Raw genomic sequence first — 17,076 nt, forward strand, 5'->3', positions numbered from 1 at the left:
CTGCCTGGCACTCTACTTTATCCAGGGGGCTCAGTTGTTTGAGTTTTGGGACAAGGCTTTGGCAGAAATGTTCTTCTTCACTTAATTCTTTCTGTTTGTTATTACCCAAACGTTTTGTTGCCTCTAGCATTTCAATGTCGAAACGAGACTGCGATGATCGCTGCTGAGGAAATAGCCTCCTGGCACGCTTGGCGACATTTGTGCGTTGTGGTTGCCGATCATCGCTTTCTAGTTCAGGGTCTATCAACACTTCCGTCTCATCATTTGGAACATCGGATGGTGTGGATGTCTGTGGCCTAGGTGGTTCCATTGAAAGGAAGGGCGTGTTGTCCTGGGACGCTATATCGTCCCCTGCGGTGTCCTCTGGAGACAGAGGGTCCATATTGCTCGAAGTTTTCCTATCAATAATGTAGGGCTTGATGAAGAGCATCCGGTCGAAGAGGTACCATTTTTTCTTCACACCACCAGCAGATCCAGATTTCTGTGGCTCACGTAAGGCCTTCAAAAAATAGTCCCTCAATTGCTTCCACCGCTTTTTAGCATCAATGTCTGTGGAAAATAGAAGTAATAAAAGTAATAAAAATGATATTAGCCTATGTACTTAGCGCAAAAATCGGGCACGGCAGGAAAAATTCTTCCATGTTTTTAACAAAAATTGCGTATACAAATCCGCTAGGAAAACTCCTTCTATATAATCTTAGTACTTTCAGCCATTCAGAAATAATACGCACAAATGAGTTTTTGTGCAAAATTTGGGATATTTTCCCTGCCGTGCCCGATTTTGATGGGGTTTTCTTGTGCGCTAACTAACTACACTAGCTATATTATGATATATTCAATCAAATGATAATTTTGTACTTTTGGCTTTTTCAGGTTTCTATGTTCTGGAGAGAGTCATGTTTCGCTATCCTTCCATTTTCGAGCCGGCGTTTCAACCGTCAGAAGTATCACGACAGAAACATGCAGTGTTTTGTGGGATGTACTTCAGAGGGAAGTCATGCCTACCCCAGACCGACAATTGTGGCTAAAAACCGCTCATGGTTTCAATGAAAGGTTTGATTTCCCAAATTGTTTGGGTGCTGTCGATGGCAAACACATTCGGATCAAGAAGCCTAACCGATCTGGATCAAAGTTCTACAACTACAAAGGCTATTTTTCCATTGTGTTGCTTGCTGTCACTGACGCAGATGGCAAATTTATCATAATTGATGTGGGTTCATGCGGTAGCAATAGCGACGGTGGCGTTTTTTGCTCGCTCTGAATTTGGAAAAAGACTACTGGCCGACAAACTAGATTTGCCACAGGACACAGAGGTACCAGAAACAGGCATTACCCTTCCATTTGTTTTCGTAGCTGACGATGCCTTTCCATTGAGAGAAAACATGATGAAGCCTTTTCCCAACCGCCAATTAACATTGGACAAAGAGATTTTCAATTATCGATTATCTCGTGCGAGAAATTCAGTTGAATGTTCCTTTGGAAAAATTTCGCAGATGTGGCGCATATTACTACGTCAAATTGATGAGCAGCCTGATGCTGCTACAGACATAATCAAGGCCATCACCGTGCTACATAATTTCATCCTCATACAAGAACCGACTAGATCTGTGGTACAACGTGCTGATGACGATGTAGCTGAGCCAACACACGATGGAATGCAACAGTCGAGAAACAGAGCAACCAAAAGTGGGATGCAAGTGAGAGAAAGATTCAGCAACTATTTCTTATCCCCCCAAGGAACATTGCCGTGGCAAAACAGAAAGTGCTTTAACACATGATAAATTGTCTGTCAATAGATTTATCTCAGAGGGGAAAAAGGAGAGAGAGAGAGAGAGAGAGAGAGAGAGAGAGAGAGAGAGAGAGAGAGAGAGAGAGAGAGAGAGAGAAAGAGAGAGAGAAAAAGAGAGAGAGATAGAGATAGAGAGAGAGAGAGGGAAAGAGAGAGAGAGAGAGAGAGAGAGAAAGAAAGAGAGAGAGAGAGAGAGCGAGGGAGAGAGAAGAAAGTAATTGAATAAAATTGTGACTTACCACTGCACCCGACTTCACTGCCAACTTTCTTCCACTCAGCATTGATGAAATTCCTGTTGCTGTAGTTTGGATCTTCCTTGTTGTATAAACAGGTTCTTTTTTCAACTGCTTGAAGTAGTGCTTCCGTCTCCATTTTGATGTGAATCACGAAAACAATACAATTTTTTGATTACACACCACCAAAAGAGAACACGTCTTGTGCGGCAGCGAGATGTGACGCGGGTAATTTTATTTCAGCGGCAAGTGCACACGCGGCACATTTTTTTACCGCTGCATCAAAAAAAAACACCCCGCCTCCGCACCGCTTGTAAAACGCGTCCACTCAAATGCAGCACACAGTCCGTTTGTAAATAAGATTTTCACGCGTCAAAAAAATGCCTGGAAAACGCTTCCGCGCCGCGTCGGCGACGCGTCCGTGCCCACTCTGTTTAGGCCATAAGAGAAAGTTGGGAATAAAAGACAGAGCGCCCAAGCACTGGCAAAAGAACGCCCCCCCCCCCCCCCGAAAAAAAATGCATACACATTCACCATTCACACAGACACTCTCGCAAATAACCAATAATAAAAAAAAATAATCAAAAAATCAAAAAAAAAAAAAAAAAAAAAAAAAAAAATCAAAAAAATAATATATAAAAATCTTGAGAACGGAAACCGTTCGGAGAAATAGAGATCAAGTATATTTTCCCGAGCATTCGGAGAAATAGTCACTTCGTTATTTAAATTTGAATATCTAGAAGATGAGGGAGGAGAAAAATTCTCGACTTAATGCCAGCATAGATGATTAAGTGCTTGCTTTCTTATCCAGAAAAAAAAAAATTCCAGGGATGAAATGGGAAAAATGAACGCCAACTTTTATCAACTATTCGGGACTTTAGACAGTAAAATGGAGCTCTTCTTATTGAAAAAACCCCCAAAGATTTCTATTTTCTTGTTCTACTTTCGTTTTTGCCTTCTAACATGCCTTCAACTCCAACATTTTCTGTTGGAACTTTATGTATCTAGACAAACTTCATTTTTTCTTCTGGATTTGGACATTTCATTCATTTAAACAATATACAAAATGGCCGCTGAGTCGAGTCGTGGTGAAGCAGCAACCAAACCCAGATATAACGTTTACGCCGGTTCTGACATTGGATATCTGAAGGGAGTAACTTTCGCTACGAAAGGTTTTGGTAATTTGAACACTGTAGAAAGACTTAACAAAAAAATGGGAATAGGTTGCATGTCATGGGGAAATGATGAGGAGACAGTGATTTATGCTGGCTGCAAAGGTGGTGATGTTATCCATCACGATACAACAACAGGATTGAGTAAGTTTGTTCTAATGGACCAGGCTGAAGATGATAATTTGCGGGATTTGTGTTTCCATGACAATAATTTAGTAACAGCTTTTGGCAATGGGTCATTGTATATTCATAAAATTGAATCGGATTCTGAAGATTCTTTAGTTACAACTTCCAAAGTGGACCAGCGAGAAACATTGGATGATATCAGTCATGAAAAGAAGGATTTGCTGTGCATGACTCACAATAAATGTGGAACATATTCGCATATGATTGCTACAGGGGGCAATGAAAACCCTTTAAGAATATGGGATATGAATCAGCTATCAAATAACCCTTTGTTTTCTGCTAAGAATGTAAAGCATGATTGGTTGAGTTTACGAGTTCCTGTATGGGTAACCAAGGCAAAGTTTTACACCAACAGTAATAAGATTGTCACTGGAACAGGGATTGGGAAAGTTAGAATGTATGATCCATCATTTCAAAGAAGGCCTGTTATCGATATTCAGTGTCAGGAACTGGAGAAATATCCCATTACTGCATTAGATATAAGGACAAATTCAGATTATCAAGTTTTTGTTGGAAATACTGTTGGTACCTTGGTTTCAATAGACTTACGAAAAAAGGCTGTCATAAAAGCTTTCAAAGGAAATAAGGGAGGAGTAACAGACATCAAATTTCATTCATCTTATCCCGTTTTTGCTGCCTGTTCAGCTGATCGGTATGTTCGTTGCTATGACCCAGATATAAAATCAAGCGTGCTTCATTCATTTTATGTGAACAGTTCTTTGAATTGCATTCTGTTTTCTACTCACTGGGAGAAAGAGGATTATGGAAATTTAGTAGGTGAAAAATTTCCGACAGACAAAATTGAAAAAGTGAAGCAAGCAGTGAAAATGACCCATGATTTGTCTGACGGTGAAGATGATGATGTTTGGAATAATATGTCAGTTGTTCAGTCCAAGAAAAGGAAAGTGAACTAAGATGCATTAACATTTTGTCATTTGCTGAATAATTCTTATTAAATCATTTGATCACCAGTAAACAATCATAATGATTGGACTTTACAATATATGTGAAAGACATAAAAATGGTTGATTTTAAGTTCTATTTTGTGTATATATTTAGTAGACCTGCATGTGTGCCGACAATTGTCGGTTTTCCGACAATCACGGTCGTTGCGATCTCCCGGATCACTTATTTTTTTATTGCTAAAGTAATCTGATTGCGAGTGACGTCAATTGCCGGAGTGTCTGCGATCCCCAACTCGACCGGCGGCGAGCAGTCAAGTGCCGACGAATGGGCGTCGGATTACCGACAATATTGTCGGCACTCTCAAGCACTCGTTCGGCAATTATCGGGAAACTTCGCTAGTCTCCGATTTGACCGCAACTCTTCACTGTCTGAAAAACGAGAAGTGTGTCGATATAATCGAGCTTGCGCAGTTCGTTAACTTTCGTTTTCATACTTTCAGTATTCCATTCAAGTAACTTTTGTTTTTCAATTGAACGTTGCTACATTTCAATTTTATTCGCTCTATCAATCAACTTTCTGGATTTGTCGTTGTATATTTTACATTATTTTTTTATCATGCCTGAACAATTCTTTGACCGTTCGTCGGATCTGAAGTCAGTTGAGAATGGTGTTCGAAATCTATTCAAATGGGATCTGGAAGAGAAAGACTGCACCGATGATTTTCTCTCGGAGTACGTGAGAAAGCCAGCACAGCCGGGTGCTGCATTTTTTTTTTTGTTTGTTTTTTTTTTTTGTTTTTTGTTGCCAGTGGATTAAAGTCTAATGATTGGGATGGTTATTGCTCTTTAGAGATAAGATCAATTATTCCAGGTTAAAAACTACTGTGGGGGGTCCGATTACGGTGGCAAAGGAAAATCATTCATGTCATAAAGAGGCATTCTCAAAGTGAAAGTGAGTAACACAAGTACAAGAGAAAAAAAAACAGAAAAAAAAAACAACTCAGTTGTTGCAGCTGTTTTCACTGCTGAGACAGAGACTCGTCCTCTCTCCAAGCTTCACAAGGAACTCACTCAACCCTAGCCCTAACTGAAACTGATTCCAGTCTGTAGGTAGACAGGTGCCGATTAGCCATTGGACAAATGAAGCGCAACTTTGGGTTAAAATTTGAATAACACAATTTCACATAATCACTGTTGCATTATTTTTCACAGTATATGGACGGCTCTGGTATCATTTTAAAGGGCAGAGATCAAGATTTCTTTGATGTGATAGAAATCAATGTTGACATATTGTATCCAAAATTATAATCTGATAAAAATAACATCATTTTAAAACTTTTGAAATCTTTTTCAAAATTTAGATAGCAAAAAAATAAAAGTGAAGGCATCTAGATAATTCATTTGTCTATGTCTATATCAAATTTCATAAAGATTGAAGACAGTGCAGTATGTTTAATGTTGACCACAAGTGACCAACCCTCTTTTTTTCTATGCTAAAATCCCGTTTTCATCAGTAGTCACCTTATTGAGAGGCTGTCCAGTGGGGGAATTCTCAATCAATTTTGAGCTTTTTGTAAGAGTAAATTTAGAGTAAAATCATCATAACTTTGGAACCCTTTATCCTAGATCCAAAAGTAAAGTATCTTATTAAATGGTTTTTAAAGGCCTATCTGTCTATGTAAAAAAATAATTATAAATTTTTATTTTTGAAAAAATATCAAACTACCACTCTACCTCCATGCTGTCCATTCTCCCTATAAATTTTTGGTACTTTTTAACATTTTAAAATAAACATATTCTGTAGGACAATCCAAAAGAAAATGTATATGACTAAGTACTGAGTTACAAAATAAAAGATCCGGTAATGCGATATGTGTGAAAATGTTCACACAATTTGGTCAGGACTCACATGTAGGTCTAATTTAGGATACTTGATATATATAACAAGTTTTTCATCTGAGAAAAAGTGAATTTAAGCTTTAACTTGAAACTTCTGAAAACGGCATTGCGCCCATGAGGCCACAAAAAAATTGGGTTAAAAGTTCCTAAAATGACAATGCAAATGTCAAAAAGGCTGATGACTCATCTTTGGTTCAATATGTACCAGTAAATAAGAATGCTGACTCTTTGTATTTGTATTCTAATTTCATTTGGGTTACATTCTTTAATTAGTGTCAACCACATCAATGATGCATTTTCTTAAATTTATCATGTCATGCTGGTAATATAAAGATATTCTTTTTGTTCTTTCTTCTCTTCTTCATATTGTTTTGTTTTTGTTGTTCTTGGGCTTGAGGTTTCATATAGCGCAATATCCACGGATCATGCTCAAAGTGCTTAACAAAGAGTCCCTGACCAACAAGACATAACCTGAAGAACGAGACATATGCTTGTAAGGCGATATTAATTAAAAAAAAAATTTTTTGACTGAGACAACGCTGTTAAATCCCAGGTACTCATTATACACCTGAATACAGTGAAAGAATGTGAATAAAGAGCCTTTTCTAAGGACTCAATTGTATGCTGAGAGAGGCTCGAACACAGGACCTTCAGATCCAAAAGTGAGTGTCACACCACAAAATCGCATAGCTGCATCTTCTTCTTCATCATCTTCGTCTTCTTGTTATGATAATAATAATAATGATAATAATAATAATAATAGTTATATATTATTATTATTATTATTATTATTATTATTATTATTATTATTATTATTATTATTATTATTATTATTATTATTATTATTATTATTATTTTTATTATTATTATTATTATTATTGTAACGGTATCAGAGTGTTGAATACTGCACAAGAGGTGATAGGAAATAGTAGGATCGCTGATTTCATGTAAAGGCAGCCAAGAGACTATGATTTCATGTGGCCAGTTGCGGCTATGTCTCTCAGCTGTTGTAGTAGTAGTACAGTGTTAAGAAAATGAAGATAATGTGATTTCATGTGATGAGCACACACAGTCCAGTGGTTCAGTCCTTCGTCAGATCCGAGTCCTTGACACTCACGTAAAGAAAGTGTTGGTGAAAGTATTAACATCAGAAGGCTTTATATATTCAATTTGAGGAGTTTATTGACTAAAGCAAAACATAAAAATATGAAACATGCATGATGCATAATCATAGCAACACGGACATCTAAAAATGTATCAACCAACACAGAGTACATTCTACTAAAGAGAGCAATAATATTTTCAACAGGCAGTACTCTACCTTGGTTATCAGCTACCTTTATGGTTGGAACACACACATTCATGCACATACCATTACGGCTCGCGTGTTGGACACACATTAGTTTGAGGCTGGGTTATTGCTGACACACACATAGTCACACACTGATGCTAGCCTATAGTAATAGAGTCGTAATAATGGCATCATTCTATTACATTATTGTTATTACTATTATTATCATTATTATTATTATTATTATTATTATTATTATTATTATTATTATTATTATTATTATTATTATTATTATTATTATTATTATTATTATTATTATTATTATATCAAGCCATCATTAGACCAGAATGAATTAAATAATTATTGACCTGTCTTTAACCTGTCCTTTCTCTTTAATTTTGCTTGAAAAGGTTGTCCTTCATCAGTTACTGAATTATCTTAATGTCAAGGATCTTTGACAGCCTTTTTACAGTGCACTCTGGATACGTCGACGTTGCCTAAGTCGATTTTTACCCAAGTCGATTTTTTTTCTTGGTCCCTCCCCCTTCTTCCTATATAACATAAGTAAAAAAAAAAATGAACTCCACATAAGTCGATGTCGCTTAAGTCGATGTTCTTATCACTCATGACTACAATAAAATCACAAATAAACAAGTATTTTCATTGGTTAAAAAAGCTACCAGTAAGAATTTTCAGTGGTTAAGAATATCCGCGAACGATTGGCGCATATCGATGTGATGTAGGTGCTTTTCCTGACGTCCGTGATCAATGTACATAAGCAGTATTGAACAACTTTAATTTCTCCATCTCAAATTTTACATTGTCGCAACTTCGAGTTCAAGATTTTTTTTTTTTTTGGTTCTAATCCCAGGCCATCCTATGTAATGGCCCTCTTAGGCGGGTGGTTGGATGGGAGCATCACCCTTGAATCATATACCTATGATGTTCGCATGGGTGTACGATCCGATAGTGATGTCGTTTCTTCTTCTCTTTACTAGCCTATCCTGCTTCTTTGGTTTGTGATTGTATTTTTGACAGGGGATATTTTTTTTTCTGTAAATCTTCTGCCTGTTTGTTCTTGGTTATTTATAATTTGGCTTATGATATCTTTAGGTTATGATTTTGATTTACATTTGTACTATTTTTGTTAGATTGCTTGTTTTTTTGTTTCAGCGGTCTCTCATATAACCTCAATTGTGTTGGAAGAGACCTAAAACAACAAACAAACAAACAAAACCTCTTAATTAGTATCAATTTTATCAAGAATTCAAGTCAAGTCTACAACTACAATGGCAAACCTATCGCGGAAAAGGAAGATTCGATGCATTTGGAAAGTCTGGCATGCGACAGAAAATCATCGCATAGGAAATTGGCATACCAGCTATTTCTGTCTCGACGATTTACAAGAAACATGACCTTGACCTTGACCTAGAGGCTCCTACCCTTCCGCTTTTCGCGGAATAATTTCACTTAATTGGTATACATTCCACGTTCAAGGCAAAAATTTCGCTTTTCACCTTCCCAATCGAGGAAAATTAAAAAAAAAATCTCTAGTGAAAAAAAGTGAGCTATGGCTTGTTTCGTCAGCACCTCCTATGGTCAATCAACACACATTTTGTGTGTCTGATTAGTCCCTTCAAAGTGTGTGCTGCTGATGTCGGATAATATTATATGTTTGGGAGGGGGGTTGACCGAAGTAATATTATTATTGTGACTCCAATTCGTGAGGTCAATGACCTTGGTAATATTATATGTTGGCTTCAATCGGTAATAATATTGAGTACGGTCAGCTTCTTTCCCTATTTAATTTTAGCCCCGTGTACGTGTGTGTGTGTGTGTGGGTGTGTGTGTACCGGCACGCGCGTTTGTTTGATTAGGTGTATGTGTGTGTGTGTGTGTGGGGGGGGGGGGGGTCCTGACAAGGTCATGGTTAAATCCATCCATTCAATGCTCTGCTCTCAGACGGCCAGGACCTGTGTGTTCTCTATTATTATTTGACCCCATTCTTAGTCTTTACACAATCTGTACATTTTTACACATTTTATATTTTTAATCATTTGAGTACTTTTGGATTGTCTATTACATTTTCTGTTGCAAAGCATGTCATAGTCAATAATAGTAAGTTGATTCTGCTTTTTTAAAATCTCAAATTCCGATTTTTATGTATTCTGATTCCTCTATGGGGCTATTGGGGGTCGGAGCCTATGATGACCACTACAGAGACCGCGCGATATGAAGGGCCATACTTATTCTAGATTGGTTTGCTTTGTTCACATGCGTTTTTGCTCATTTGGTTACACTCCGGTTAAGTTGATTTTCGGATAAGTCGATTTTTTTCTCGGTTCCCCTGGGCATCGTCTTATCCGGAGTCCACTGTATTTGGCTTATAGAGCGGGTAGCATGAAAACTGCATTCTTAAAGGCCCACAATAATTTGGTAAAGAATGTTGACTCTAATGAAATTGTTTTATGCTTTCTAGATTTGTCTGCAGCATTTGACACCATTGACCACTGCATTTTATTTGACCGTCTTGAGAAAATTTTTGGGATTAATGGACCTGCCTAGACTCATACCTTGTTGGTCGTAGACAGTCTGTCATGGTGGATGGTGTCAAATCACACAGTCATATATACTTAATTTTGGGGTACACCAGGGCTCAGTCCTGTTAAGTGCATTTGGACTCTCCTCTAATTTTTATGCAGATGATTGTCAAATTTATGATTCTGTTCATGCTACTAAATTGATAAATAGGATTGTATGTTGCTTTATTGAATTGAATGAATCATGACAAATTAACGTTGAATGATGATAAAACAGATTTTAATTAATGCTAGGTCTTACATGCTTAAATTAATTAACGCTCCAACAATTAATTTCGAAACTACTGTTGTTGAATCTGCCCAAAGTAAAAAAATCTTGGTGCCTATTTCGACTGTAACCTCTCAGTGTCAGTTCAAGTTAAACACCTTATCAAGTGCAGGCATATTGAAATACGAAGAGTAAGTAAAATTAAACACTTTGGTTCTTTTGAACATAGCTGAACTTTTGATAAATGCCTTAGTGTTATCCAAATTAGTTTATTGCAATTCCCTTTTAATTAACATCTCCAAAGAAAATATTTAAAACCTTCAAGTTCAAGTTGTACAAAACAAAGCTGCCTGATTAGTTTTGAAAAAAGACAAATAATAAAAAAAAAATGTGCTTCTGACCTCCATAGAGTTGCGCTGGTTACCTGTTGTGAAACGCATCATCTATAAAATATGTTCCATTGTCTATAATACAAACACTAAATAGTCTTGTCCCTGCATATTTATAAAACATTTTCAGTGTAGAAATCTAAGATTTAATGGCAATAAAATAATATTATCTTAACCTAAAACACCCCACAAAACTGGTGAACAATCGTTAGAATTTTCGGTATCCCATTTTTGGAATTCGAAGTGCTGACTCTTTGTCAGTTTTTAAATCTAGTTTGAAAACTCACTTTTTGTCACATGATTTCTATAATGAAAATGAAGTTTTTCCTATCATATGTGTAAAATGTAACGTCTATTGCTATGTAGGTAATTGAAATTACTTCTGTGATTAATTTTTCATTGTACTTCTGTATTCATCTTAAGAATGTAAAATGCTTCGAGCCTAATGAAGTTAGGGAAAGGCACTATAGTATAAGTATAAGCTATACAAATGTCATTTATTATTATTATTAGGTTGGGTATCATCATCGTCATTATTATTATCGCATCACTTGAATTAGACTGTTTATTTGATAATTGGTCTTAGATGATATATTGTGCTATGAGTTTAAGTGAAATACTCACCAATTTCAATGTTTATTTTTCCCCTTTTGACTATAATATTTTTTAATTATATGAACGCATTTCTCTTAGTTGGATCCTGTACTTGTGTCTGGATGAAACTTTTAGATAATCTCAAACTAAGCACGTTGAAGAAATATTGATCTTGGAATCTACTTCTGTTCCCTATTTGGACCAGTCCCCTTTGTCTCTCTATTTTTTTGGGTGTTTATTATTTTAAGTATAGAAAATTTTATTATTTCACCTTATTCCTTTTCACCTATGCTGAAATGACATAGATAAAAGTGCGACAAGTGCTGCAAAGCCTCTAAAAACAATCTATTTTTTTGTTTTTGTTTTGCGTCTATATACATACCGACATATGAAACATTTCTCCTCAGAACTTAAATCAAGTTTTCAACAGCATTTAATTGTTAAGTTGATGCAAATGTGTTTTCTATTACATGCTGTATATCTGCCATCATCCAATATTTTTATCTTATTATTATCCCTGGAAAGAAATTTATGTGCTGCATATTTTAAAATGTTATTATTATTATGAATGTAACCTGAATAAAAATGTTGCCTTAGAAAGTGAAGATGATTGCGTTTTGTTGGTAGTTTGGGCTACGGTACTGTCATCCTCTTGACTGCAGTGTCTGGATGGGGTCTTCTGACCTCCCATGGTAGGCAGAGAGGTCACTGTATATTCTATCTGCCATCCCTTTCCTTGAGGTATATATTTTTCACGCATGTAAATCATCTCTCTTTTATATCTTATTTTTGTCATTGGTTTTGAATATATTGTACTTTTTAAACGTTTTAATTTTGGTTTATCTTTCATAGTGGGATCCTGGGTGGGATTCCTGACCTCCCATAGTGGGCAGGGAGGTACTTACTGTATCTTCTATCCCCCTATATCTGTTTTCCAACTTGCTTTCTATCTTTGTCTTGGAATGAGATTACTTGGTTTTGTCTTGGCCCTGGCCGGATACCTGTCTGAGAGGGAAACAGTCAAATATATAGGTAGTTATTGTTTTGGTAGATGATATTTTTTTCCTTGTAAATCATCTCTCTGTTATGTATTATTGTTATATTTGTTGTTTTAAATTTATAATGTATGCATTTGAGTGTAATCCTCTTAGTAGGGACCTGTGCTCGTTTCTGGATGAGACTTTTAGGTGATCTCAAACTAAGTATATTGATGGTATGCTCTTGGAATCTACACCAATTCCCTATTTGTACCATTCCCCTTTGTCTCACCTTTTCTTGGGTGCTTTAATTTTAATTCTAGAACTTTTTACTATCCCACATTCTCCTTTTTTACTGGCGCTGATATGACCTAAATGTGTTGCAACCGTCGTGAAACCCTTAAAAACAAAAACAAACAAAACATAGTGGGATCCTTTGTGTATGCCTAGAACTAGATGGGACCTTTAGGTTATGTCAAAATAGTAGATTGGTCGTGGAATCTGTTGTTCCCTATTTGAACCAGTCCCTTTTTCTTACTTTTTTTAGGTGCTTTTAACTTCAGGTCTCTACAACTTTTCCTCTATCTTCCTTTTTACTGGTGCTCAATGACCAAATAGTGTTGCAACCGCTGTGAAATGCCTTAAGACATACAGGGTGTGTGATGGAAAATATGGCAATTAGTTACGGAGGATTCTTTCATTCTTTGCTGACTCTCCTATGACCTTCAGTCTCTCACTCTAACTCTTATTGTCCATAGTAATAGTAACCTATATGCCTTTGTGTACTCGTTTCAGAAGGGGGTGCATTTTGTTTCCTGAGAAGGAGACAAATAGATTAAAATTTTTGTGAGAGATATTTGTTAACAATTTAAATAAATCATCTCTCCGTAGTGTGTGTTTACTTATGGGAATTATTAAAAGGTAAGAACATGCATATTTTAACCACCCAAAAGGACCATTTGGTTCCAGATTTTTTTCTGACCCCTGGTCTCTGATATATAAACTTAAGCATTTATACTTGTGCAATATCCACTAAAAGTGCTCAACCAGCATTACAAAGTGTTCCTAGCCATGAGCAACACTTAATACATAGGACGAGACATGCCTGTAATAGGATATTACCATTTTTTTTTCGACACAGAGTGCTGTTAAAGGCTAGGTAGGCCTCCTCATTTTACACAAGAGTATTTAAGATAATGGGAGTAAAGGGCCCTTTCCAAGGACTCGACTATTCGTTGTTCAAAAGGGACTCCTGGGTGGAATTCCGGACCTCCTACAATGGGCAGGGAGGCACTTAATTTGTCTTCTATCCCATATATGAATATGTTTTCCAACATGCTTTCTGTCTGTCTTGGAATGAGATTACTTGGTTTTGTCCTGGCCATGACCGGATACCCTGACTGGGAGGGAAACAGTAAAATGTATAGTTGGAATTTGGGAGATGATATTGTTATGCACAGTATTAGTATTATGTATTTTGGTTTTACACACACACACACACACACACACACACACACACACACACACACACACACACACACACACACACACATATATATATATACATGTATATATATATATATATATATATATATATATATATATATATATATATATACATGTATATATATGATTTGTAAACATTTGAGTGTGTTCCTCTTAGTGGGGAACTGTGCTTGTGTCAGGATGAGGCATTTAGAGGTGATCTAAGTGTGCTCTTGGAATCTACATCTGTGCCCTATTAATTCTCCTATGTATTACTTTTTCTTGAGTGCTTTATTGTAATTCTAGAGCTTTTTACCATCCCATTTCCTTCCTTTTTACTGGCACTGATATGACCTAAATGTGTTGCAGGTGCTGTAAAGCTCTTTAAATTAAAAAAACAAAACCCATCAGAGTGGGACCCGAACCAGGGGCCTGAAGGTGAGTGCATATCAGCCACACATAGAAATGTCATCTATGTACGTAGTTATAAAGTAAGTATGTCCTAATTTAAAGGGCCTCGTGCTGGTTTCCTGTTTGTTTAACGTTACAGTAACAGGATAAACTCGGGCTCCATTTGCCTTATAGTTTAGTCTAGCCCTGATGGACTATTTTGATAATGTGAATTTTGCGTAAGGAATGACACTTGCCTTTTAACCTGTAGGCCCCTGGTTTGAGTGCCGCTGTGGGTGGTATAAAGTTGGGTCCTTGGAAAAGATTCTTTTGACCACTCATGGTGGGCAGGGAAGTCACTGTTGCTGTGCCTTCTACCCCCCCCCCCCTCCCCCTATACATATTTCATTATCCAGATCCTGTTTTGAACTATTTTTTTTCATTTAATCCTTCACAATCCTTATTAGACATACGGCTTCAACAGTACATTTCCACCGTATTCTGTTCTTTGTCTTCTTCCGTCATCTCTTCCCAGGACATTCCAGTCAACTTCATCTCTTCCTCACAATACTTTCTCAATGTTTTCCTTGACCTCCCAGTGGTGTAGTCCTTCAGAGCCAATAGGCCCATGCAGCCGGAGTTTATCTCAGTTTCTATCATGAAGAAACAGGCAATTGCCTGCTACCCTTTGGATGGGACGCTAGTCATCACAAAGTGCTTTCCACCAGATGTCGCAGACCCAGCTATCCAATCAATGCTGGGTGGACTGGGGGGTCAGAAAAAAAATCTCGACTGCACCCAGGATCGATCATAGTCCCTTTGTGTATGAAGTGATTGCTGTACTGAGTTATAGGGGCCCCATTTGATCTCATAACCTTCCTCTTTCCCTGAGGGTTCCAGTCCACAGCATGTCTCGTAATGCCTGTTGTTGGTGTCCATTTCCATTTTTTTGTTGAGATTCATTTGCTAATTTCCTCTTGTCCAGCTTTTAACCCACAAGTCTTTATTATTATTACTGATTTTCTGAGAAAAAAAACAACCCATTTTGAACCATCCTCCTTTGTAGTATTATTACTTGAGCAATCTATATGGTTTTGACTATCATATTCCGTTTTACTGGGTTGAAATGGCCCTAAAGTGTCACAAATGATGCAGAACCTTTAAAATTAAATCCACGCAAATCTATTCACCTAGGTACGTATATCATTGTCCTTTTCATCTGACTTTAGGTCATTGTTTTTATAATGGGATCATTTAGTTTAGCCTAAGTCCTGTCGAGAGTCTTTTGCTGACAGGGAATTATTAAACTGTATGCCACAATTAAAAATAACTATGAACATTTATATAGTGCATTTCCATGGATTTACAATGCTCGATGCGCTTCACATTTCAATTGTTCCCCCAGAAGGCCACATGGAACCAATTTTCAATTTCATACATTACCAGCCACCAATGAAGCATCCTTTTCGTACAACCTTTCTTACAATATCTGTCACTGCCTATAGTCAGGTACTCATTGAGTCATTCAGACCTAGTTAAGTAGGGTAATTCATGATACCCAAGTACACAATGTCGGGAGGTCAGGAACCCAGATATTGACTTTATATACGGATCCCACTATAACTAAAACAATTTAATGACAAAATATTATAAATGAGCATTATATAGAAACAATTTATAGGCTACATATCCTTCATAAAAAAATGAGCCTAACCATTAAAGAACTATTCAATCTTCAGACATTTCCTGAAACAATGCTGCTCTGGAGAGGACCCCCCCCCCCCCCCCCCCCCCCCCCCCCCCCGAAAAAGTAATAAATTAAAATATACCAAGAGATGAAAAGAATTTTACAAAGCAAAAGTCAGCTTCTTTCAGATTATCCCGCAGTTTGCAGGGTTGCCATAATGAATGCCACATCTCCATGCATCTCGGTCCAGGCCCAGTTCTTTCATATCCATCCTTTACCTAATCCCACCATCTAGTCTTTGTGCATCCCTTTTTCCTCATTCCCACTATTTGTAAGTCCAATACTTTCCTTCCCACGTCCTCCCTCTCTCGTCTCTTTACAAAAGCAAAAGTATAAGAAAACAAACATAAACTCAGCATCAGGTATTATAATTATTTTCCTCATCAACATATTTTATTGCTCGGTATACAGAAGAATACTAGAGATGAAGAAAGTTATAAATTACATTAATAATAATTTTATCACTACATTTGAATCAATTTGAATCATTTTGACCATTGTGATCCTCAGGACCAATGTGTACATATTTACAGGTCTGATATCCCAACACAATTATGGCCTAGGTTTAACACTATTATAATTATAATGGATAACGTTTTGTGTTGGTTTGACAGCATTTCAATTTCAACAATGAAATCATAATAATAATTTCGGATATCAGACTCATAAATAAGTACATATCAGTCATGCCCTTCTTATCCGTATATTTTTTTGTGATTAATCTGGAACAAAAATAATACAATCTCATAAGACCAAATAGTGTAAACAATTATTATACGAAGCCTTTAAAGGCAATGTTATATTTTATTCCAACCAGAAATCACATCCTACAGTTTTCACCAAAAGAACAGCAACATAGATTTAGATGCGATTCAGAACCATTGGTATTAATGTTTTGTTTTAAAGATATTTTGCGAGGCTCACAGCACTTTTATATCCTTTGAGTGCCAGTAAAAAAGGAATATAAAACATTTGGCTTCAAAAGAGATCAGAAATAGATTCAAGAATAAAATATCCTTGTGGTATTTGTACTTGTTTGTTCGGAACAACAGTTACAAGATCTCCACCGAAAGAGACACATTCCGATGATCAGAAAGCATTAATATAATAAAAATCTACAACTAACATTATCAAAAGAGGAGGGATGATTTGCACGGAAAAATATATCATCTCTCAGAATACATCTCAGTTAATGGTCTTTTGGTGAAAAC

The 17,076-nt window shown here is 36.7% G+C and overlaps 1 protein-coding gene across 1 annotated transcript; it reads left to right on the top strand.

Annotated features, from left to right (window-relative positions):
• Positions 1-2,958: 2,958 nt before the first annotated feature.
• On the top strand, positions 2,959-11,871 carry LOC144965902 (WD repeat-containing protein 74-like). The gene has a single exon (XM_078901731.1). It carries the CDS (start codon positions 3,089-3,091, stop codon positions 4,292-4,294), a length of 1,206 nt encoding a protein of 401 aa, XP_078757857.1. The 5' UTR covers positions 2,959-3,088; the 3' UTR covers positions 4,295-11,871.
• The last annotated feature ends 5,205 nt before the right edge of the window (positions 11,872-17,076 follow it).

Source organism: Berghia stephanieae, chromosome 2 (genome assembly GCF_034508935.2).
Source record: "Berghia stephanieae isolate SIO BIC M18660-M18661 chromosome 2, UCSD_Bste_1.3, whole genome shotgun sequence".
Classification (NCBI taxonomy): Eukaryota; Metazoa; Mollusca; class Gastropoda; order Nudibranchia; family Aeolidiidae; genus Berghia; species Berghia stephanieae.